The sequence below is a fragment of the Giraffa tippelskirchi genome, chromosome 11, assembly GCF_054371585.1.
Source record: "Giraffa tippelskirchi isolate mGirTip1 chromosome 11, T2T-mGirTip1v1.2.pri, whole genome shotgun sequence".
NCBI classification, from domain to species: Eukaryota; Metazoa; Chordata; class Mammalia; order Artiodactyla; family Giraffidae; genus Giraffa; species Giraffa tippelskirchi.
This window is the reverse complement of record NC_137285.1, coordinates 147,800,991-147,826,451: the sequence shown is the minus strand read 5'-3', so window position 1 is coordinate 147,826,451 and position 25,461 is coordinate 147,800,991. Positions and strand designations below refer to the sequence as shown.

Below are 25,461 nucleotides of genomic sequence, written 5' to 3'. Positions count from 1 at the left end.
GCCTGAGATCTTACGAACTGTGGGCGACGTTGACAATACAGGACTGGTGACCTTGTCCAGGTGAGATTAAGAAGATATGGTCTGGGAAGCTTACTGGGTAGGAAGTCAAAGGGGAGAGTATCAGACTGAACTTTGTCATTAACTTTTTCTTTAACCTCCAGAAGCTACCTTGCTCCCAGGAAGGTTTCATTTTCACGTTTATAAAATAAAATGACAACCATTTCTGAGCAACAAAATAGGGCTTATTTACTAAAGTTAAAAAACTGTAGTTTGTTGGCCTTTATTGCTGCTGTTAATAAAAGTAACCAGAAAAATATAGTCTCTATCCTTAGGAAAGTCCCAATCGAATAAAGCATGGCTGATGTATAATGACTAAAATTTTGACAGAATTGTTAATAGTCATAAGAAGGAAACACAGGGTTTGATGAAGACTCAAAGGAAGGAAGGAAAGAAGGAAGGAATATTCATTGTGTATTAGATTAGACAGTAAATAATCATGTGGAGGAAGTGACCTCCAAGACGGGCACTGAAGGCAGGTTTGGATGTCCAGCTGCGATGAGAGGAACAGCAGGTGAAGAGAATGACCCAAGGAGGGGCCTGGTGATGTGACAAATAGGGGGTCACATTTAGCTGAGATTATGGGAACAGTCAAGTTGAGTGGTATGGGATATGAATAGTATGGTCTAATTGGTTTAGTGAGTTGGAACATTATTCTTTAGAAAGAGGCTAACTTTTAATCACATTAGGGCTACCCTGTTGGAAAGGTGACTTTGTATACATGGTCAGAGTGTCTAGAGGTGATGCAACCTGGTAGGAGCTAGTGCAATAGCGTGGGTGAGAATAACAGCGATAGTTAAGCAAGAATGACAAGTAATATTTATTGCGCACTTACTGCCTTCTAGGCGCATCGCATACACTGTCTTATTTAATTCCTGACTGTGGGCAGCACTAACTTGCTGCTACATGTGAAGAAGCAGAGACTCAGGGGTTTTAAATGACTTGTTCAAGATCAAGAGCCGGTGTTCCAACCTAAAAGTGTCCTCCTGCAGTTCACACACTCTTTTGCTTTTGTTTTTAATCAAGTATTTTTTTTGAGATAATTGTAGACACACATGAAGCAGTAAGAAATAATGCAGAGGAATCCTGTGCACTTTTTACTTAATTTCTCTAATGTAACATCTCCTGTGCTTCACCTACTTTATGTATCTACCCTCCTCCAAACCCCTGATAATCACTGATCTTTTTATGTCTTTATATTTCTGACTTTCCTATAATGTCATGTAATGGGAATAACAAAATATGTAGTCTTTGAAGACTAAGACCCATGTTCTTCAGCTAGCAAAGAGTTTGAATTACAGCCTTTCCTATAGCTTCTGATTTTATAAAGTAATGTAATCTTCTGGCTTTGCCAGTTTTGCTAAATGGGAATAAATTTTTCTTGTGTTTGTTTTGTAGAGCAAATAATCCAGCTTCAAGAAATTAGGATAACAATCAATAAACTTACAATGCTAGAAAGAACTACCCCGCACCTTCCGTTAATTTACAAAGGCACTGTGATTCCCCGGACTCAGCTCTTCTTTGCTGCCTCACTGTATCAGGCCTCAAGAGCTACATTTCAGAGTTGAACAGCAATTATCACCCAGGAAGTTTTCTTATTTAAAACTGCCTTCATTAATTAGTTCCTCTGAAACTTGTTTAGGAGTTAGGCAAATAATTTCTTTCAAGGCTAGTAATCGCCCATCTCTGAACACTCAATCAGTCTTAATAATGCCCAAAGCATCTTGTTAGAAAGAAGATTAGTAAAAATGTTGGGTCTTGGAGTCTAAGTCTCACACCGGCATGGAAAACTTAAGTTAGCTTTTTGCTGTAATAGCTTCTCTGAAGATTTAACTACTGATTGCTCAGGTTTGAAACTCATTCAAAGTCTTTTTGAATCCCAGAAATGTTAGAAATGAAAACTACCTTAGCAATAATCCGGGCTGATCCTTCTGTTTGTGAGATGAGGGAACTAATAAATAAAGAATCGATCGGCTTAAGGTCATGGAGGTAGAAGTACAATATTAAGAACCTGGTCCTCCTGATGATTAGGGTGGTTACTCCTTGTAGGGTCCCATGATACTTATAAAAACCAGAGGAAAGAAGCAAGGAGGGATGGAAAGAAAGCTCAAATAACTAATCACAATGAAAGAGAATATTAAACATATTATGATTAACTCATGACTATTCCCAAAGGAATGCTATTAAAATGGACAATCATATTCTTGTGGAATTTTAGAAATATGTGATGGAGAAGTAAAGGAGGAGTTTTTAAAAAGAAAGTCAGTGCTTCCTGGTACTTTTTGACAGAGGCAGTAAGGGGAAGGAAATAGTCTTGCGCACTTCGGGAAATAATGACCCTTGCTCTCAATTAAATCAACTTTGCTTTTTTTTGGGCCAGCTTTTTAAAAATAAAATTGAATCTTTTCTCTGAGAGATAGTTGATTGGTATAATCTGCTGAATGGACATAGCAAATATATGCAAATAGACTTTATATATTTTCAACGCATGTACACCTTGTCTGTGTATATTCTATACACATACATAAACACTCAGAGCAACTATGTAACAGACCAAGCGTTATACCAGCTTAAGGGGGGTCCTGGACTGATGAAACGATTTTAAATAGGTATTACAAGGCATAACAATGCTAAGTTTCAAGATAAAAGTGAGAGGGTTGCAATAAAAAGCCATGACTAACTGTGCAAAAGAGAAATATGGGTGGAACCCTGCTGTTACAGCACATGCAATAGTCAACCCAAAATGGCTTAAAGACTTAAATGTAATACTTTATAGTGTAAAAACTAGAAGAAAACATAGAGGGAAATATCTTTGACTGTGGCAATGATTTTTTGAATGTGGCAACAAAAGCCCAGAAATCAAAAGCAAAAATATACAAATGGACTATATCAAAATGCTTCTGCACAGCAAAGAAAACTATCATCATAATGAAAACACAATTTGTGTTTGGAAAAATTTTTGCAAATCATAGATCTGATAGGGAGTTAATGTCCAAAACGTGTAAGGATATCAAACATCCTAATAGAAAAAATATCAAAGAAGTTGATTTAAAAAATGGGCAAATGACTTGAATAGACATATTTTTTTCCCAAGGGAGACATACAAATGACCAATAGGTATATAAAAATATACTCCACATGACAAGTCATCAGGAAAGTGCAAATTAAACCATGATGAGGTGTCACCTCATACTTCTTGGAATGACTGTTGTCAAAAAGACAAAAGATAACAAGTGCAGTCAAAGATGTAGAGAAATAGGACCCTCATGCATTTTGGAGAAGGAAAATTGTCATAGGCTTTATGGAACAGAGTTTGGAGGTTTCTCTAAAAACAGAACTACCATATGATTCAGTAATTTCATTTCTGAATATGTATCCAAAGAAAATGAAATCACTACATTGGATATTCTAAATGTCCATTGATGAATGAATGGATAAAGAAATTGTGATATATCTTTATCTATATCTATAATTTTAAAATGAAGAAACGGGAGAAAATAATAGCAAACGAAGCAACAGACAAACAATTAATCTCAAAAATATACAAGCAACTCCTGCAGCTGAATTCCAGTAAAATAAACGACCCAATCAAGAAATGGGCCAAAGAACTAAACAGACATTTCTCCAAAGAAGACATACAGATGGCTAACAAACACATGAAAAGATGCTCAACATCACTCATTATTAGAGAAATGCAAATCAAAACCACAATGAGGTACCATTTCACACCAGTCAGAATGGCTGCTATCCAAAAGTCTACAAACAATAAATGCTGGAGAGGGTGTGGAGAAAAGGTAACCCTCTTACACTGTTGGTGGGAATGCAAACTAGTACAGCCACTATGGAGAACAGCGTGGAGAGTCCTTAAAAAACTGGGAATAGAACTGCCATATGACCCAGCAATCCCACTGCTGGGCATACACACCGAGGAAACCAGAATTGAAAGAGACACGTGTACCCCAATGTCCATCGCAGCACTATTTACAATAGCCAGGACATGGAAGCAACCTAGATGTCCATCAGCAGACGAATGGACAAGGAAGCTGTGGTACATATACACAATGGAATATTACTCAGCCATTAAAAAGAATACATTTGAATCAGTTCTATTGAGATGGATGAAACTGGAGCCCATTATACAGAGTGAAGTAAGCCAGAAAGAAAAACACCAATACAGTATACTAATGCATATATATGGAATTTGAAAGATGGTAACGATAACCCTATATGCGAGACAGAATAAGAGACACAGATGCATAGAACAGTCTTATGGACTCTGAGGGAGAAGGTGAGGGTGGGACGTTCTGGGAGAATAGCATTGAAACATGTATATTATCATATGTGAAACAGAACACCATTCCAGGTTTGATGCATGAGGCAAATGCTCAGGGCTGGGGCAATCGGATGACCCAGAGGGATGGGATGGGGAGGGAGGTGGGAGGGGGGTTCAGGATAGGGAACACATGTAAACCCATGGCTGATTCATATCAATGTATGGCAAAAACCACTACAATATTGTAAAGTAATTAGCCCCCAACTAAAATAAATAAATTTATTAAAAAAAAAATTAAAAAAAATAAAATGAAGGAAATCCCGTATTTTGTAACAACATGGGTGAATCTGGAGGATATGGTGCTCAGTCACTGAACACAATCGTGTCCAACTCATTGCGACCCCATCAAGGAGGAGCCCACCAAGCTCCTCTGTCCAGGGGATTTCCCAGGCAAGAATACCTCAGTGGGCTGCCGTTTCCTCCTTCAGGGATCTTCCCGGCCCAGGGGTTGAACCCGCATCTCTTTTTTTTTTTTTTTTTTAATAAATTTATTTATTTTAGTTGGGGGCTAATTACTTTACAATATTGTAATAGTTTTTGCCATACATTGACATGAATCAGCCATGGGTTTACATGTGTTCCCCTTCCTGGACCCCCCTCCCACCTCCCTCCCCATCCCATCCCTCTGGGTCATCCCATTGCCCCAGCTCTGAGCATTTGTCTCATGCATCGAACATGGAATGGTGTTCTTTTTCACATATGATAATATACATGTTTCAATGCTACTCTCCCAGAATGTCCCACCCTCACCTTCTCCCTCAGGGTCCATAAGACTGTTCTATGCATCTGTGTCTCTTATTCTGTCTCGCATATAGGGTTATCGTTACCATCTTTCAAATTCCATATATATGCATTAGTATACTGTATTGGTGTTTTTCTTTCTGGCTTACTTCACTCTGTATAATGGGCTCCAGTTTCATCCATCTCAGTAGAACCGATTCAAATGTATTCTTTTTAATGGCTGAGTAATATTCCATTGTGTATATGTACCACAGCTTCCTTATCCATTCGTCTGCTGATGGACATCTAGGTTGCTTCCGTGTCCTGGCTATTGTAAACAGTGCTGCGATGAACATTGGGGTACACGCGTCTCTTTCAGTTCTGAACCCGCATCCCTTGTGTCTCCTGCACGGCAGGTGGGTTCTTGATCACTAGTGCCACATGGTAAAGCCCCTGGAGGACACTATCCTAAGCAAATGAGCTGGGCATAAAAAGGCAAATACTGCATGATCCTGCTTACATGTGAAATCTAAAAAAGTCAAATTCATAGAAATAGTGAGCAGAGCAGCGGTCACCAGGGACAGGGAGGTGTGGGGAACAGGGAGATGTCGGTCAAAGTGTGTGAAGTTTCAGTTATGTAAGATGGATAAGCTTGAGAAACTCAAAGTGCTGCATGGTGATCATAGCTAATAATTATATTATGCTGGAAACTTGCTAAGAGAGTAGGTCTCAGGTGATCTCAACACACACACACACACACGATGATGATGTGAGAAGATGGATGTGTTAATTCGCTTGGATACAGGACTCAATGCACTACATATATATGTGTGTGTGTGTGTTAGAACATTGTGGTTTACTTCTGGCGTGCGTGCTCCGTCATGTCTGACTCAGGGCAAAAATCACCCAGTGTTCTTGGGGGTTTGTGGTTTAGAGAAGAGACAGGAAAATATACAACTGCAAATATATGTAAATTATTCAGCATAATAAATACTACAAAGTTAGGATTCTAGGTTATGGACACTTGGAAGGGTATGGATTCCATAAGTAACCAGGGCAGGAGAGCCCGGCTCAAGGACAGTGCTTTTTGCTGAGCACGTGTGGATGCTTTAAGCACAGTGTTATTTTTATACACCACAAGGTGGCAAGATTTCTCCAAGAAAAGCGTCTTTCCTTGTTATGCTGAAGTTGGACTGGGTGTTTTTGACTGTACACATATGGACATAAATAATTATACAGAAAAATTAAAAAAATCATTCATAAACAGTGTCATTAATTGTATTTAATATGTTTATAGATAGAGGGAAATGATTCTTTTAAAAGTCTTTTAGAAGGCTATATTAATTCATGTCTGTTACTCAAAAGAGTCAAAATCCCTAAACTACGTAGAAGGAAAATGAAAACTCCATTCAACCTACCCCTTTGCGTTCAACCTGCTCCAGATTCAACTTTCTTTTCAGATAACAGTCACCTCCTTCCATCTTTTTAGATAGAATAATTTTTTTTTTAAGGTTAAGTTTCATTTCAGGACAAAATTTGTTGGAAAGTACAGAAGATAATTTCCTTTTAATAGATTTTTTTCCCATTTATATTTGCCTGCAAAAGATAGGGTATTATAATGTTGTTTAGTCACTCAGTCGTGTCTGATTCTTTTGTGACCCCATAGTGGAACCTGCCAGTCTCCTCTGTCTATGGGATTTTCCGGGCGAGAATACTGGAGTGTGTTGCCATTTCCTCCTCCAGGGGATCTTCCTGACTGAGGGATCGAACCCAAGTCTTCTGCATTGGCAGGCAGATTCTTTACCACTGAGCCAGTTGGGAACCCTGGTGTTATAATATTTGCTTTCACTTACATTTCCGTGATTGATGAAGTTATCTTTCTTGAAGGCAGGGATTACATGTTTGTTTGCTTTTGATTTTTAAAAGCAGCGATGCCTGTTTGTTTCACCACTCATGCACCTCTAATATTCTTGTCAGAGCACTACGTGATAAAATTTATGGAATTAGATAGGAGTTTCACATTACCAGAAAAACTGTAATTCCTGAGATTTTATGCCATCTTCCCTAAAGGATACGAAAAGCACCCCAGTGTTCAAAATAAAGAACTCAAACAATATTAATATTAATTCTAAAATTATATATTATCTATTTTAAACAAGGTTCTAAACACTTTACGTGTATTAACTTATTTTACAAATTATTCGTTGAATGCTTAAACACAGTTGCTGTGTATTTGCTGGTTTTTTTAATTAGTTTATTTTCTATTTTTTAACTTTACAATATTGTATTTGTTTTGCCGTACATTTTTGCTGTTATGTTGCTGTTGCTGTTGCTGTTATGCCATACATATTTGCTGTTTTTAAAAAGAATTTTATTTCTTAGAGACATGTATATCTTATACACTTTTTATTTTAGTTATATGAGGTTTAAGAAAGTTTTCCACCGCCCTAGGCAGGTTTTTATCTCTTTGGATTGTTTGGGGTTTGAATGAGATAATATCAACAAAATGCTCAACCCTGTGCCTGGAATTCAGCACGCACTTGCCGTAGTAACCCTTCTTTTCACTAAGTATTGAGCCTGGAGGAGAGATGTGGAGGGAGTCCTGATTCTTGGTGTCAGTGGTTCTTTGTCCACGTGTCTTTTTGAATCGCGGTTTTCTCAGCTATAGGCTCAATAGTGGTTTCTAGTTTTTTGTTTTTGTTTTTTTTAAGGAATCTCCATACCGTTCTCCAAGCAGCTGGATCAATTTACAACCCCATCAACAATGCAAGAGGGTTCCCTTTTCTCCACACCGTCTCCAGCGTTTATTGTTTGTAGGTTTTTTGATGATGGCCATTCTGATTGGGGTAGATTGGCACCTCATTGTAGCTTTGATATGCATTTCTCATGTATGGATGTGAAGATTTGGACTATAAAGAAAGCTGACCGCTGAAGAATTGATGCTTTTGAACTGTGGTGTTGTAGAAGACTCTTGAGAGTCCCTTGGACTGCAAGGAGATCCAACAAGTCCATCCTAAAGGAGATCAGTCCTGGATGTTCATTGGAAGGACTGATGCTGAATCTGAAACTCCAATATTTGGCCATCACCAGATGGTCGACATCGAAATCAGATTGATTATATTGTTTGCAGCCAAAGACAGAGAAGCTCTATACAATCAGCCAAAACAAGACCAGGAGCTGACTGTGGCTCAGATCATGAACTCCTTATTGCCAAATTCAGACTGAAATTGAAGAAAGTGGAGAAAACCATTAGACCATTCAGGTATGACCTAAATCAAATCCCTTATGACTATACAGTGGAAGTGAGAAATAGATTTAAGGGACTAGATCTGATAGACAGAGTGCATGATGAACTATGGACGGAGGTTTGTGACATTGTACAGGAGACAGGAATCAAGACCATCCCCAAGAAAAAGAAATGCAAAGAAGCAAAATGTCTGAAGAGGCCTTACAAATAGCTGTGAGAAGAAGGGAAGCAAAAAACAAAGGAGAAAAGGAAAGTTATACCCATTTGAATGCAGAGTTCCAAAGAAGAGCAAGGAGAGATAAGAAAGCCTTCCTCAGCGATCAATGCAAAGAAATACAGGAAAACAACAGAATGGGAAATACTAGAGATCTCTTCAAGAAAATTAGAGATACCAAGGGAACATTTCATGCAAAGATGGGCTCAATATAGGACAGAAATGGTAGGGACCTAACAGAAACAGAACCAAATCACTGCAGATGGTGATTGCAGCCATGAAATTAAAAGACGCTTACTCCTTGGAAGGAAGTTTATGACCAACCTAGACAGCATATTAAAAAGCAGAGACATTACTTTCCCAACAAAAGTCCATCTAGTCAAGGCTATGGTTTTTACAGTAGTCATGTATGGATGTGAGAGTTGGACGGTGAAGAAAGCTGAGCGACGAAGAATTGATGCTTTTGAACTATGGTGCTGGAGAAGACTCTTGAGAGTCCCTTGGACTTCAAGGAGAGCCAACAAATCCATCCTAAAGGAGATCAGTCCTGGGTGTTCATTGGAAGGACTGATGTTGAAGCTGAAACTCCAATATTTTGGCCACCTCATGCAAAGAGTTGACTCATTGGAAAAGATCCTCATGCTGGGAAGGATTGGGGGTGGGAGGAGAAGGGGACACCAGAGGATAAGATGGCTGGATGGCATCACTCACTCGATGGACATGGGTTTGGGTAAACTCCGGGAGTTGGTGATGGACAGAGAGGCCTGGTGTGCTGCAATTCATGGGGTCACAAAGAGTCGGACACAACTGAGCGACTGAACTGAACTGATACACAGAAAACACAAGGTTTATCAAAATAAAAGCTCCAGTATTGATAAGCAAGTGTATTAGTTTGCTAAAACTGTCATAACAAAACTCCAGAGACTTAGTGTCATAAACAATTGAAACCTATTTCTCACAGCTCTGGAGGCTAAAAGGCCAAGATCAAGAGCCAGTATGGTTCATGTGCTCTCAAGTCTTTTCTTTGTTGACATGTGGACACTTCTTACTTTCTCCTCACATGAATCTTTTTTGTGCACATGCTTTCTTGATATCTTTTTCTGCCTCTGTTCCATTTTTTAAAAATTGTATAAAGATCCCAGTCAGGGTGCATTAAGTCTCATCCTAACCATCTCATTTTAACTGAATCACCTTTATAAAGGCTCTATCTCTAAATACAGCCACAGTCCAACTTACTGGCGGTTAGATCTCCAACATATGAATTTTAGAGGGTTGCAATTCAAGCATTGACACCAAGGATTGATAGGTGTTTCCTAGTGACCAAGACAAAGAAGTGTAGCCTGGACAGACAGTGGAACATATAATGGGGAAAAAAAACACGATGAATCACATGATAATTTCTGGAATAGTCTAATTAGTACCATTTGGAGAGCTTCTATTATTGCACACATGTACGATTGAACTGTGACAGTTTCATTTTGAGAGATGACTTTAATGAAACACTCATTTCATCATATCCTAATTAATATTTATCCCCAGCTCCGAATGAGCTCTAACTGTCTTTGGAGAGGGAGGCACATGTTTCTGGGATGCTCTGTAGACAAGGTCCCAAAAGACTATTGAGGAAACACTTATATTAGATCTAACAATGCTCCCCAAAGCATCAGAGGAGAGGGAAGAGGGTGTCCCTCTAGGAGCGTCCTTCCTGATCAAGGGTAAGCAGCTAGAGTCAGGGGCAACTGAGTGCTCTGGGTTTTCCGTGACCTTAGACAGAGCCTGGCCTGGCTCTCAAAGGGTCATTCTTATGCCACACACACACACACACACACACACACACACACAGAGGCAATCTTAGAACTAGAATTTCGTTCATGCTATATGTAACCCTCATTTAGAATTCTAATTCAGTCTGGTAGCTATGCTGGGTCATCATATATTCCTGTACACAGTAAAGAAAATAAGGGGGCAAAACAAGACATGCTTTTCTGATTCTAGGGTTCTGAGATGCTGTGCTCTTTAAACTGCTAGGGTGTGATATTTTCCTTCTTGGCCCTCATTTTCTGGTGCTGGAAGGATGCATTCTTCCCTTGAATTTTAACTGCTCCAGTGAAGGGAGGAAGGGACAGAGCTGTTTCAAGGATCAAAAGACATATGAAGTCCTTTTATATAGGATGTTCAACAGGACTGACTTTGACAGTTTTTTGTGTTTTATTTTATTCACTTTTTAATTGCAGCTTATCTCAAATTCAGGGTTTATTTTAGTCTATCTTGGTGGTTATGAGTCTTCGCTTTATTTACACTTCTTTCTTAATGGTGACATAATACACTGACGACTTGTGGGAAGATGTGTCCTGGAGAGTTTGAGCAAGGTTAGAAAGGAGATATCTTCAAATCATAAATGCAAATTATCCATTAATTAATTTCAGAGATATTTATTAAGTGCTAATTAGATGCTAAGAACCCTTCCATACTTTGGAATACAGCAGTAAATGAAACAGAGAAGTCTTTCTGACCTGTGTTGTTACATCTTGAAGGAGAAAGATAAACAACAAACTTAATAAAAACAGGAGTATGTCGATATGTCTGAGGAAGAAGAGCAGGTCTGAGCAGGATAAGCACGGGGATGTTTGGTTGGAAGGGGAGAGAGAAGTTAAAATAGAGCGATGAGGATGAGCAGAAAAGGCAGAAAGTGTTGTTTGATTGGAACTTAAAGGAGCTGAGAGTATGAGTCTTGCTAATATCTGGGGAATAGTGTTCACACAGGAAACAGACAGGAAACAACCAGATTCTCAACACCAGAGAATCTTTGTGTTGGGGCAGGGCTGCTGTTCTTGAGAACCATGAGGAAATCCACAAGACTGGAACAGAAATAGAGAGTGAGGCTTAGAAAATAAGGCTCTGTAGGGACCAGAGGGCCTGCTCACAGAGGACATTAGAGCCACTGCATGGAATTTCACTGCAACTTAAGATATATCGGAACACATGTAGAGTTGTTTTTTTTTTAAACGGGGTGACATGGCTTGCCTTTCTCTCTCTCTCTCTCTTTTTTTTTGTAAAGAACAATACTAAATGATATGTGGAAAATAGGCTATAGAGGAAGAAGTATGTAGAGCAGTTGGAAGGATTTTGCAATATCCCTGGCATGAATGGTGGCTGTTTGGATCATGATGATACCAGTGGAGGTGGTGAGAAGGGCTCCGACTTGGGATAAACTTTGTTTTCTTTTCCCCCCACACCATAGGGCATGTGGGATCTTAGTTCCCCAAGCGTGGATTGAACCTATGGCCCCTGCATTGGAAGCAGAATCTTAACCCCTGGACTGCCAGGGAAGTCCTCTCAGCATACGTTTTGAAGGCAGGGACACCAGAATTCCTTGGAAGTGTGAAAAGAAGACAGGAGAGAAACAGAGTAGGTTGATTCCTAACGTGTGCGTGAATGTGTGCTAAGTCGCTTTCGTCGTGTCCAACTCTTTGCGACGCTACGGACTGTAGCCCGCCAAGCTTCTCCGTCTACGGGGATTCTCCTGGCAAGAATATTGGAGTGAGTTGCCACGCTGTCCTCCAGAGGATCTTCCCAACCCAGGGATTGAACCTGTGTCTCCTATGTCTCCTGCATTGACAGGTGGGTTCTAGGAGAAATGAGCAGATGGATCAGTTTTGTGGGGTGAAATAGGCATTCATCTTCAAATACATGAATTTCAAATTATTTATTACTCATGTCTTATAATTATAGAATGTCAGTATTAGAAAGAAACTTAGAAATTTTTCAGTGGCAGAATTTTTAACCTCTCATATGTGGATCCACTCATGTGTCTTGGGTCCAACTTGCTGTCAGCTGGGGTCACAAAGAGAATGTAGCCAGATGTCTCATTATTCAGAAAACTAACAGGCTTGTTCACTCGGTGGTGTCAGAATCCCAAAAGCAAGAAGAGAAACATGCAATGTTTTCTGAGATCCAGGCTTGGCCTCTGCGTGGCGCTGCCAATGTAGCAAACGACTGACCACAACAAACCCCGAGATGATGCCAGATCAAAGGATGTAATAACAGATCTACTCTAGATATCATGAAATCGGTAAAGTACCATGGTTATTTAGATATGTATATCACAGAGATCATTGCTTTGGGGTTAGTTTACTTCTTTTCCTTTTTTTTATTTTAAAAACTTTTCTAGTTTTTAGCTGAACCCCACATCATGCAGGTGATTAATTCCCCAATCGGAGATCAAACTGGTACACCCTGTAGCTGAAGCACTGAGTCCTAAACCCTCTTTATCTTTTAAATATTAGGGATTTAGAACAAAGTGTAATGTGACTTATTTGTGATACAATTATGTTTCACATAGAATTCAGTGTAATGGCTATGAGGTTCTGTCTTGTTATAGAATGTTCTAAAGTTTTCACCAAATTTATTAATTCACACTTTGCAGGATCTCGTAGTTTCTAGAGAAAAAAAGTACAGAAGGGATACTTTCACTACCAGCTAATACTTTGAACGGATCTTGTCTTTAAGACTTTCCTAGTCTTTTGAGATTAAATTATTGTATAAATACACCTTCCCGGTAAGATGATATATTGAGACTGAGAGTCTTTGAGCTTTGTTTATTAAGATAAGTTCCCAGTTTATACAGCCCCTATCAATTTGTGAATGCCTCTTTCCTGCCTTTATCAGAGGACGGAATTTGGAGGTAATAGAGGACCAAGGGTTTCAGAGAAACTCCAGTTAAGAGGAAATTGTCCTCTCTTTCAATCCATTGTCTGATCTGCAGCCAGAGTAGACCTTGAAAATGTAAACCTGATGGTGTTACTGCCCTCACGATGTTACTGCCCTCATGATGGCAATATTTCCATTTGTTTCAGTTTTAAGAGGGAAGTCCCTAATATGGTTTCCATAACTTTTATGATAACTTTTATGGCTCATTCCTGGTTCCTCTGTCCACCCCATCTTAAGTTAATCACTCTGTTTCTTGGCTTACCAGATTCTCTATCATGTTAGGGATCTGATATATGTTTTTCCTTCTCATGGGTATCTTCTCCTGCTCTCATTACCCCTGACAATGGGCTAGCACTGAACTCATTTTTCAGGGTCTTTTAAATATCTCTATTTCTAAAAAGACTTTGAGCTTAGGCCACAACATCTATTTGTTTATTTTTCCAGTTATCTCTTTAGAGGGCAGTTGTAGAAGAGTAATAACTAGTTCTGTCCAGATATTTTAGTTTTTTTTCTAAATTTATATTGCATTGAAAATGAGCTTTATGTTTATGGTGGTACATATGGAATATTACTCAGCCATAAAAAAAGAACAAAATCATGGTATTAGGAGCAACATGGATGGACCTAGAGATTGTCCTACTGAGTGACAATTACGTCAGACAATTACATCAGACAAAGACAAATACCGTATATCGTTTATATGTAGAATATAAAAAAAGGGTGCAAATGAACTTATTTACAGAAAAGTAGTAGAGTCATGAATGCAGAAACTTAATTTATGATCACAAGGTAATAAGTGGTTGTCAAGATATATTGGGAGATTGGGAATGACATGTACACACTACTTATAAAACAGCTGATACGAACATGCTCTACAGCCCAGAGAACTCTACTCAGTACTCTGTAATGGCCTAGGTGGGAAAATAATCTAAGAAAGAATAGATGTATGTATATGTATAACAGATTCACTTTACTGTACACCAGAAACTAACACAATATTGTAAATGAACTACACTCCAATAGAAAGTTTTTAAAATGAGGTTAATAAGTCCTAGATATTTTCTTATCCTTTAGCCAAGTGATAATGTAGCAGAGAAAGGTTATAGTAACTATTGAGATGATATCTATAACCCGCCAGTTTATTTTCTGTTTATTTAGTTTTTGAATTGTGTTGTTTTTTAATTTTTTAATATTTATGTTTATGTATTTATTTGGCTGTGCTGGGTATCAGTTTCAGCACAGGCAATCGTTGGTATCTGTTGAGACGCAGGAACTCTCAGCTGCAGGATGGAAATCCTTAGCTGTGGCATGTGGGCTCTTAGTCCCTGACCAGGCATTGAACATGGGTCCCCTGCACTGGGACAGCAGAGTCTAACCACCGGACCATGAGAGAATTACCTTCAATGCACCATTTTATGTGTTAACACTATAATACCAAAAAATACCACCCGAGATAATTCTATCAAGTTTGCGCATATTCAGAAAGAAGCTGTATTCTACAGATGAATCACAACACTGCTGCAACTGTGAAGCTCCCACGATGTGTGGGGATCAATCATGCGAGTAATATACTTTGGTTGAAGTTCTAGTAGATGAAGACAAGTAGTGAGAAGGAGCTTTATAAAAGTTTAAGTTATAGCTAGTTTATAGAACCTTGAATATATGACTAAACATCTGTGCTTGGTGTGTTAATGAGAAGAAATCCAATATATACTGAAAAGAAATGGAATGGTCTTCAGGACTCCAAAGTTGCTTTTACCATTGTGTCATTAATGAAGTCACATCCTCTCTGAACACATCATGTATCAATACATTTGAAAGTTTAGGATACCTTATCTTGGAAAGATTAAGCCACCTCACAAGTAACAAGTGGAACCAAACCAATAGACCTTGAGGTAGAAAATTTAGATTTGCATTCTAGGTATAGCATTGTCTCTGGCTTAAATCAAAGATGAACGTTTTAATATTAAAGTAAATCACAGTTCTCTTAGCTTTAGCCTTCTTTCACTGCCTCTATACTTGAGGGGAAAGTAAACTAGCTCCTGGAGCATGAGCACTAATTCTATAGAGTTTACATTAGGTTCCTTCTTTTAGCTTACATCAGATACCTTCTTGTAGCTTCTCTTTGAGAGCTCTGGAAGTTCAAGATATAAAGCTGGAAAGATTCATGATTTCTCAATGTGGCCTTGACATCAAAAAGTTGGTTCTTTCTAATATTCAAAGTTCACTGAATCCAAAAATGTTTATCTATCTATCTATATATATATATAAATCTCACATAAACTATAGAAGAGTACAGAATAAAAACATTAAAAATAGCTTTTAAATCTCACTTTGTAGGTAAAGAAATTTAGGTTGTCAGAGGATTATAGGGGAACAAGACAAAAATGTATTTACCTATTTTTAAGAAAGGTCAATGGTTTAACAGCTGAGAACATGGGTTCTTGATTAAAAAAAAAAAAACTCTGGACTCAAATATCAGCTCTACTGTTGATCAATCCTGCTGCTGCTGCTGCTAAGTCGTGTCAGTCGTGTCCAACTCAGTGCGACCCCATAGATGGCAGCCCACCAGGCTCCTCCGTCCATGGGATTTTCCAGGCAAGAGTACTGGAGTGGGGTGCCATTGCCTTCTCCGGTTGATCAGTCCTAGGGCACTGGAAGTGTTTCTTCAACTACCAACACATGAGGATTATAATTTTATTGCTGCTGTTACTAATCATTAAGTCATGTCTGACTCTTTTGCGACGCCATGGTCTGTAACTTCCCAGGCTCCTCTGTCCATGGGATTTCCCAGGCAAGAATACTGGGTGGGTTGCCATTTTTTCCTCTAGGGAATCTTCCTGACTTAGGGAATGAACTCATGTCTCCTGCATTGTAGATGAATTCTTTACCACTGAGCCACCTGGGAAGCCTGAGGATTACAACAATACCTTATAAATTGTGAAATGGATTAAGCAGATTAAGTATGGATTTAGCATACTATCTGAACATAGTGGAATACATGTATATATGGGGCTTCCCTCGTAGCTCAGTCAGTAAAGAGTCTGCCTGCAATACAGGAGACCTGGATTCAATTCCTGGGTCACGAAGATCCCCCGGAGAAGGAAATGGCAACCCACTCCATTATTCTTGCCTGGGAAATCCCACATGCAGAGGAGTCTGGCAAGCTACATACATCAATGGGGTCGCAAGAGTCGGACAAAACTGAGCAACTAAGCACATATATATAGAGAGAGAAATATGTAAATATTTCTATTGTGTTAATAGTGGCGGGAACATTACAGTGTACTGATATTTGTAGAAATATCACCATGATTCCTGACACACGAATGTTCAGTAATACACACAGAATACTCATATTTTTTGAGCACTCATCATGTACCAGACATTTGGCTGGATGTTTCCCTGTATATCTGCTTAACTCAATCAGGCAGCCTGTTGGGGTCATATTTTGCTGAACTGCTTGATGAGACCAAATTACTAGTTCTACATTAAACACTTAGTAAGGGAAAGTCTTAATTTTAAAAGCAGATGTTTTCTCCAATTTAGTGGTCTTTCCATGTCACAGACTGAAATATGTATTTTATCTACATAATAAGGGCTTAATATGCCTCCTAGTAGTTGTTGACTTAATTGATACTCTACTTGTTTCTTTCAAAAGAAAAATCACTATATTATTTTTCGCATTATGTTATCAAGCTTTCTCCAAGTGGACATGGAAGCTGGAAATCACACCATCCTGACTGAATTCATCTTATTGGGCCTCTCATCAGACCCCAAGTGGCAGCTGATTCTTTTTGGAATATTTCTGATGCTCTATTTGATCACCTTGTCTGGTAACATGACCCTGGTTATCTTAATTCGTCTTGATTCCCACCTGCACACACCTATGTATTTTTTCATTGGCAATCTCTCTTTCTTGGATTTCTGGTACACCTCCGTGTACACCCCCCAAATCCTGGCTACTTGTATCTCAGAGGATAAGCGCATGTCCTTGGCTGGATGTGGAGCCCAACTGTTCTTTTCTTGTGTTGCAGCCTACAGTGAGTGCTACCTCCTAGCAGCCATGGCCTATGACTGCCGCACGGCAATCTGTAACCCGCTACTGTATTCAAGTTCTATGTCTCATTCTCTCTGTACCAGCCTCGTTGCTGGCTCCTATGTAGGAGGGTTCTTGAATGCCATAGCCCATACTGCCAACACTTTTCGCCTGAGTTTCTGTGGCAGAAATATCATTGACCACTTCTTCTGTGATGCACCACCATTGGTGAAGATGTCATGTACAGACACCAGGGTCTATGAGCAGGTCCTCCTGGGTGTCGTGGGTCTCACAGTCCTCTCCAACATCCTTGCCATCATAACTTCCTATTTCGACATCCTTCTGGCTGTTCTGAGGATCCGCACAGCTTCAGGGAGACGCAAGGCCTTCTCCACATGTGCTTCACACCTGGCCTCAGTCATGCTCTTCTACGGATCCTTGCTCTTCACGTACTCAAGGCCAAGTTCCACCTACTCCCTGGGGAAGGACAAAGTGGCTGCCCTGTTCTACACTGTGATCAACCCACTGCTCAACCCTCTCATCTATAGCGTGAGAAACAAAGACGTCAAAGAGGCCTTCTGGAAAGCAACACAGACCATAAGGCTGCAGAGATGAAAGTGATATTTTATTTTTGCAGAAAGCTCTCATTGCATTTCCCAAGTTATTGGTTTATAAACATGTTTGTAAACATTGCCATATTTTAGGTAAATGCAAGATGTTATACTTAAGAGGTGAAACATTAATCAAACATTTTTCTTTTTTAATACTCTTTTGTTGTGATTAAATTATTATATACATATAATACTAGATTGCTTGACATTTTAAAATACTGTATTATCCATCTTAAGGACTAGATTTTCATAGAATCTCTCTACTTGATTATCTTTGGGAGGTCTGACAGAGAAAAGGAACTCAATGGGTTTTGTACACATAGTTTGACTTTGAATACTAGTTAGTGAGCTTCATTCCATGGGGAAAGATTTCGGGTGGCTAAATGTTTATAAATTACTCAAGATTTTATACACATTTAGTTTTCAGCGAGTAATTCCTTCCATATTTATTCATAGAGCTCTAGATGAGTACATAGAAAATATCTTCATCAATTTGTGTCTTTGCAAAACTGGTATCTTCTATGTCAATTTACTATTAGCCAAACTGTTTGAGTTTTTTTTTAATTGAAAACAAACAAACATCTTTTCAAATGATTAGAAATATGTGTCTTTTAGATTGTGTGTAATCCTGAGAGAGAGTGATCTCTCACAGACAAAAGCCTGCCGTAAGTTTCCCTGGTGGCTCAGACGGTAGAGAATCTACGTGCAATGTAAAAGACCCGGGTTCAGTCCCTGGGTTGGTCAATCCCCTGGAGAAAGTGAAAGTGAAAGTTGCTCAGTCGTGTCTGACTCTTTGCGACCCCATGGACTACAGAGTCCATGGAATTCTCTAGGCCAGAATACTGGAGTGGGTAGCCTTTCCCTTCTCCATGGGGTCTTCCCAACCCAGGGATTGAACCCAGGTCTCCCGCATTGCAGGCGGATTCTTGAGCAGCTAGGGGATGGTTATCCACTTCAGTCTTTTTGCCTGGAGAATTCCAAGGACAGAGAAGACTGGTGGACTACAGTCCGTGGGTTCACAAAGACTGGGACACAACTGAGTGCCTGACATTGTCACTTTTCCTTCTCTCTCATTGTGTACCACCACATATTCCCTGAAGAAAAGTAACAAGTAGAGCAAAAGGAAACTGAAAAACCAATAAGCAAAGCCCCACCATATTGTAGACCAAATGCCTTTTTCCCCACCAGAAGATATTAAGAACAAAGAAACTTACAGTTCCATGTTCAGTACATGGCAGGGTCAGTTGGCATTTTTTAATACTCTTGCAACCCTGCAAATTAAGGATTATCAGTCACATATCATGAATGAGCAGCCTGCGTCTCATAAGTTAGAACTTTGTTATTGAAAAATTTTAGCTTTTGTTGTAGTGAAGACATTTATAAATGCATTTAAATTAAAAATTTAAAGCAAATAGTTGCAGCCACTTCACTGTACTAGCTCTGATATATCTGTTCTTTCTTTTACATTAGCATTCTTTAAGTAACAAGCCACTGGCCATTCTGTTTTCATCACAATGCTAACATTGCTTTATTCTTTTATTTCCACAGAAGCTCTAAGTACTGGATGAGAAGTAGGTTTGTTTTTTTTTTTCCCCTAAAACCTCCAGAATTGATAAGACAATTTCTTCATATTCCCATAAATCCCATTAGGCAAAGAAAATAAATTTGGTCAAATCAGGGGGAATAGTAAAGTAAAATTCAAGCCTTTTGAATTCCAAACAAAATATGCACACTTTTATTTTGCATTAAATATGGATGCTACTTTTAAAAGTTATAGTAATATTAAATTGAACCTATGTTTTACAGTATAGATTATAATATGATGACCAAAGCAAAACAATATCTTCTCAAACTGGTATTCTTTAATTCTTCGACCCAAGCTTCCCTTGAAGAAGTCTGTTATCACTGAGCACTGATTTGGGAAATTCATGTCAATTTAGACTTTGGATTACGTTAATATGAAAAGTGTTTTCAGAGCTTTCAAATCTTTATTCCTCAGACTGTAGATCATGGGGTTCCACATGGGAACACCACGGTGTAAAATGTAGACACCATCTTGTCCCTCTCACAGGAATAGCTGGAAGTTGGACGGGAGGAGTAGATGTCGAGAAGGGAACCACAGTACAAGGTGACAGAGATCGGCAGGGAGGAGCAGGTGGAGAAGGCTTTGAGGCGGCCCTGGGTGGAGCGGACCCTCAAGATGCTGGTGATGATGAAGATCTGGGATGCAATCTTGAGCACAATGGCGATGATGACATTGGAGGTCAGGAGGAAGTACAGTACATCCTGTATGTCTCTTTCACATCACATGCCAACTTCACCAGGGATATCACAGAAAATGTCATCAATAGCATTGTCACCACAAAAATTCAATTTGAGTGTGTTGCTGGGGCTTATTATTGCATTGACAAAACCCCCAGTATAGGAATATACAGACAAACAGATGCACAGTCTCCTTGACATGACCTGAGCATAGAGCAGGGGACTGGAAACGGCCGCATAGCGGTCATAAGCCATGGCAGCCAGCAGGTAGCACTCACTGTATCCCAGCCCCGCAGAGAAGAAGAACTGGAGCACACAGCCAGCAAAGGAGATGCTCTTGTCTTCAGAGATACAGGTCACTAGGATCTTTGGGGTGTACACAGAGGAGTACCAGAGGTCCAGGAAAGACAGATTCCCAATGAAAAAATACATGGGTGTGTGCAGCTGGGAGTCACTACAGATCAGCACTAGGAGGGTGGTATTTCCTACCAGGGTCATGGAGTAGACACCAAGGAACACCACAGACAGGACCAGCTGCATCCTGGGGTCTGTTGTGAATCCCACCAGGATGAACTCAGTCACCGTGTGGTTGCTTCTCTCCATGGTTGAAGAGAATCTCACCTAAAAGGAGAGAGAATGGGAGTTCTGCTTCAACCACAGTGCTGAATATAAAGAAAATAGTTAAATAAATGCCAGTGTATCAACAGTAAACCTTGAAGTCCAGGATCTAATAATGAAAGCGATCATTCTAAAAAGAGTTTTCATTTTGTAAGAAAACCACTCAGACTTTACAATTACATATATATTGTTAATAAATAAACTTTGGCAGATGGGGATTTTCAAGTCTTTCTTTAAGCACAGTTCAATTTGAATCAGTCAGTTAGTCAGTTCAGTCGCTCAGTTGTGTCCAACTCTTTGTGACCCCATGAACTGCAGCACGCCAGGCCTCCCTGTCCATCACCAACTCCCTGAGTCCACCCAAACCCATGTCCATCGAGTCGATGATGCCATCCTGCCATTTCATCCTCTGTTGTCCCCTTCTCCTCCTTCCAGGCAGCTCCAAACTGAAAATAGCTATGAACACTCCAGGGATTAGGAGCTAGGGGAGAGATTTTTATAGAGAAGATGTGGAATCACATCAAAGCAAAAAAATATTTCATTGGTTATATATTAAGTTGTTGCCTTCCTGGGGAAAGTTGAGTTAGCTGTTTGTGATTTGTTTTTCTTATGTCTCATTTTCTGATCTTTGTATACTCAGATTTGAGTTTCGTTTTGTGTACAGTCTATTAAGACTTTAGAGCCTCCTCAGTCTAATACCTTCTTAGTTTAATTACTTTAGCTGTTCAGTTCATTTGCTCAGTTGTGTCCAACTCTTTGTGACCCCATGAACTTTAACAGTATTCAATTCCAAATTTCTGAAGTTGGTTATTATTTCTTACTTTAGTAAAGATTGTTGACATAAAGAGAGGATGTATTTGCAATCTCTGTCTTTTATATTTTGGTGCTATTTGTAATGTCCATTACCCTTTTTATTAAATGTGTGACTTCATAGCTTAAAGTTTACTGATTTGTTTATATCAAATATTAGTTCCATTTATTGTTCAGATTGAAGTACAATGTTGCGTTCTTTCTATAGTACTTCATTTATAAGTACATACATAAATGAAGTAGTGCTTCATTTATATATATGCGTGTGTGTGTATTCATATGTATATATGTGTGTGTGTAAATATATACACATTTTTATATTCTTTTTCATTATGGTTTATGATAATATACTGAATATAGTTCTCTTTGCAATACATTAAGTCACTGTTGTTTACCCACTCTATACATAATAGCTTACATCTGCTAAAGCCAACCCACTGCTCCATCCCTCCCCCAAGCCCCTCCCTCTTGCCAACCACAAATCTGTTCTCTATATCCATGTAGACTTTCTTATTTTACATTTTAAAAAAGTAAAGTATTTCTAAGTGCTTTTATATATTGGGACACTGTACAGTCATTCTAGATTCATGTCTCTTAGCAACATCTCTTGGGATAAGAAAATATTAAATTATACAGAGAAATAAATAAATAAATAACAAATCTACACACACATATGTTTGGGAAAAAACATATAGAGGGGGTGATATACAATAAAAGGATTATAAAGTACACAGGATTACCTGTGTGTTTTATATAATTTACAGTAAGGAAAAATATATAACAATATTCTAAAGAATCAATTTTAAATGTAATTTGTATATACTGCATAAGTAACAAAGTACTACAAATTTCTACATCCTTTGAATTTCTTATTGCTTTTATAGTCTTATTTTTGAGTTTTAACCTAATAATAGCAACTAGACAAAGATATATCTTGGAGTATGAAGTTGAAACCTCTAATATCTGATTTAGAAAACTTACATAAAGTATCAGCAATACCATCACCTGAACAGAATTTATGTATGCCTGTCTCAGAATTATTTAAATCAGTTTCTGCATCCCTGGGGTTGTAGGTTTCTGCAAACCCTTAGGATTTCATGGCAATTAAATAAAACTGTGTGTTGAGAAATTGGGAATTAGTAAGATGGAGAAGGGGACGACAGAGGATGAGATGGTTGGTTGGCATCACCGACTCAATGGACATGAGTTTGAGTAGGCTCCGGGAGTTGGTGATGACAGGGAGGCCTGGCGTGCTGTGGTCCGTGAGGCTGCAAAGAGTCAGACACGACTGAGCGACAGAACTGAACTGAAGGAACACGTTGTTTGGGGAGTCATTCAGTTCAGTCGCTCTGTCGTGTCCAACTCTTTGCCACCCCATGAACTGCAGCACGCCAGGCCTCCCTGTCCATCACCAGCTCCCATTAGCACCTTGTCAAGCTCAGCAGGAGCTACCATCAGTATGCCATGGGTGATGGCAAGAGAAGCTGCTGTGGGATTGGGCTCCAAAACATTAGAAACCAGGCTGCAGTGCATAACTGTCAGTCTCACACTAGAAAGAATCGCTTAAGTGGACATTTTTCTGTCACAGTTTCTCTGAAGAGTTAACTACCGATTGCTGAGGGTCAAGACACACGTATACACATATTTGTTTACCTACAGCAATGTTAGATATAAAAACTACCTTAGAGGTGAATGGGCTGAGTTCCTTGTCAGATGAAGGAACTAGCAAATAGAGTGGGAAATTGATGTGCTCAAGGTCACTTAGGTAAAAGCACAACTTTGTCAAGAACCTGGTCCTGGTAGATTCTAGGGTACCAGGATGTCTGTTCACAGACAAAGGACAAAAAGAAAGACAGAAGGGAGACATGCAGGAGACGATCTCTAATAGCTACCACACTAAAAGGGAATATGAAGCATTTTAATAATCCATTAAGTCATGACCCTTCCCCACAGACCTTCCATTAAAGGAAAAAAAAGATAATTGTATTTTTGTGGGATTTTAGAAATCACAACAAGGTAACAGGAATTTTACCTTTTATTTATTTATTTTTAAAGGAACTCAGTGTTTTCTGATACTTTCTGATGACGCTTTGAAGGGAAGGAGATAGTTTTGAGCACTCAGGGAAATAAGGACACTTGGTCTCCTTTACCTTTACTTTGTCCGCTTTTCTTTCTTTTTTAAAGAGCTTGTTTTCTTTTGATGTGGACTGCTTTTAAAGTCTTTATTGAACTTGTTGCAATATTGCTTCTGTTTTATGTTTTGGTTTTTTGGCCATGAGGTATGTGGGATCTTAGCTCTCTCACCAGGCATTGAACCCACACCCCCTGCATTGGAAGACGAAGTCTTAACCTCCGGGCAGTCAGGGACGTCCCTGGAAGGTGCTTCTTGCTGAGCACATATGGTTCCTCTATAAACAGATGGTGTTGCTTTCACACACATTTGGTAAAAATTCTTCAAGAAAGGTAACTTTCCCTACTAAGCTCAGTTTGGAATGTACTGTTTGGCTGTCCACATATGGATAAATGGTAATATAAAAATGCCAAAGTTTTAAGTATATTATTATAAAAATGTCAATATTTATATACAATATATTTATAAACACTGGGAAAACCACTTTAAATCTTTTTAAAGTTCTATTACATAGATATAAAATAAAATTCATATTTTATGATGACGCAAGAAAAATTTAGAGATAAAAAAAGAGTTTTGATATCCTTTGGTCTCCTATCTCCTCTGTGCTGTGCATCATGTATCAGCATTACGCATTGACCCATCAACAGGAATGCGTGCTCAACCGTAAAGACCAGCCCTCTCCCAGCATCAACAACTCCTTAAAAGAAAACCTTGCTTCTTGATCTTGTAAGGGGCCACGGGCATATTTAGATTTGGATTGTGTAACTTGTCAATGGGCTTCCCTGATTGCTCAGTTGGTAAAGAATCTGCCTGCAATGTGGGAGATCTGAGTTTGATCCCTGGGTTGGGAAGATCCCCTGGAGAAGGAAAAGGCTACCCACTCCAGTATTCTGGCCTGGAGAGTTCCATGGACTGTATAGTCCATGGTGTCTCAAAGAATCAGACACAACTGAATGACTTTCACTTTCTTTCATACAGAATGTTAACTTGATGAATTCAATAACATTTCATGTCCAAAGAATTGCAAAATGAGCATCTTTCCCACATATAAACACAGTCATCTTAGATTTCAGTGATAAAGGAATATCAAGTTTATACATGTAAGTGTATGCAGAAAGTCTCAAAAAATATAGGAAATCTCAGAAATATCACACATGTTCATAATATATACACACAAAACCTACATAATTATCAATCTAGAGGAACACATACTAAACACATAATAACTTCTAGCGCATTTTCATTTCCTTAAATTTTCAATATTTTTCAGATTTTTACAATATTAACATATTCCACTCAAAATCCAAAATTGTGAGATGCTGAGTGTTTCCTTAGCTGTTTGTGTGTTTGCCTTTTAAATCAACCTAAAATAGCTCATAAAACACAACTATCTATTCATTACAGAGAAGTCATTGTGTGTTAAAAACACTTGAGGGATATCGATATTCTTATGATAATGGCCAACATTGATTAGCACTGCCTTAAATGCTTTACATAAATGAACTGATTTAATCTTTATAGTAACTATGTGTGTGAGGGCATGTACACTCAGTCACTTAGTCCTGTCAGACTCTTTGCAAACTCATGCACTGTAGCCCACCAGGCTTCTCTGTCCATGGAATTTTCTAGGCAAGAACACTGGAGTGGGTGGTCATTTCCTTCTCCAGGGATCTTCCAGACCCAGGGATCGAGCGCATGTCTCTTGC

The 25,461-nt window shown here is 38.9% G+C and overlaps 3 protein-coding genes across 15 annotated transcripts in view; 2 read left to right on the top strand and 1 right to left on the bottom strand.

Annotated features, from left to right (window-relative positions):
• Positions 1–25,461, top strand: part of LOC145525547 (olfactory receptor 8I2) — a 120,071-nt gene that overhangs the window by 58,133 nt on the left and 36,477 nt on the right. Inside the window, exon 3 of one of the 13 annotated variants that reach the window (XR_014068286.1) lies at positions 1,456–1,509. The exons of the other annotated variants lie outside the window; for them this stretch is intronic. The gene's annotated coding sequence lies outside the window, so the exon portion shown is untranslated. Of the gene's footprint in view, positions 1–1,455; positions 1,510–25,461 lie in introns of those variants that run through there. 13 annotated transcript variants of the gene reach the window in all.
• LOC145525549 (olfactory receptor 9G4-like) lies at positions 16,997–17,935 on the top strand. Its single transcript, XM_081538917.1, has one exon. It carries the CDS (start codon positions 16,997–16,999, stop codon positions 17,933–17,935), a length of 939 nt encoding a protein of 312 aa, XP_081395043.1.
• OR9G1 (olfactory receptor family 9 subfamily G member 1) lies at positions 19,868–20,796 on the bottom strand. The gene is given in 2 exon segments (XM_081538920.1): positions 19,868–19,950; positions 19,953–20,796. Coding segments are annotated over 2 exon segments (927 nt in total).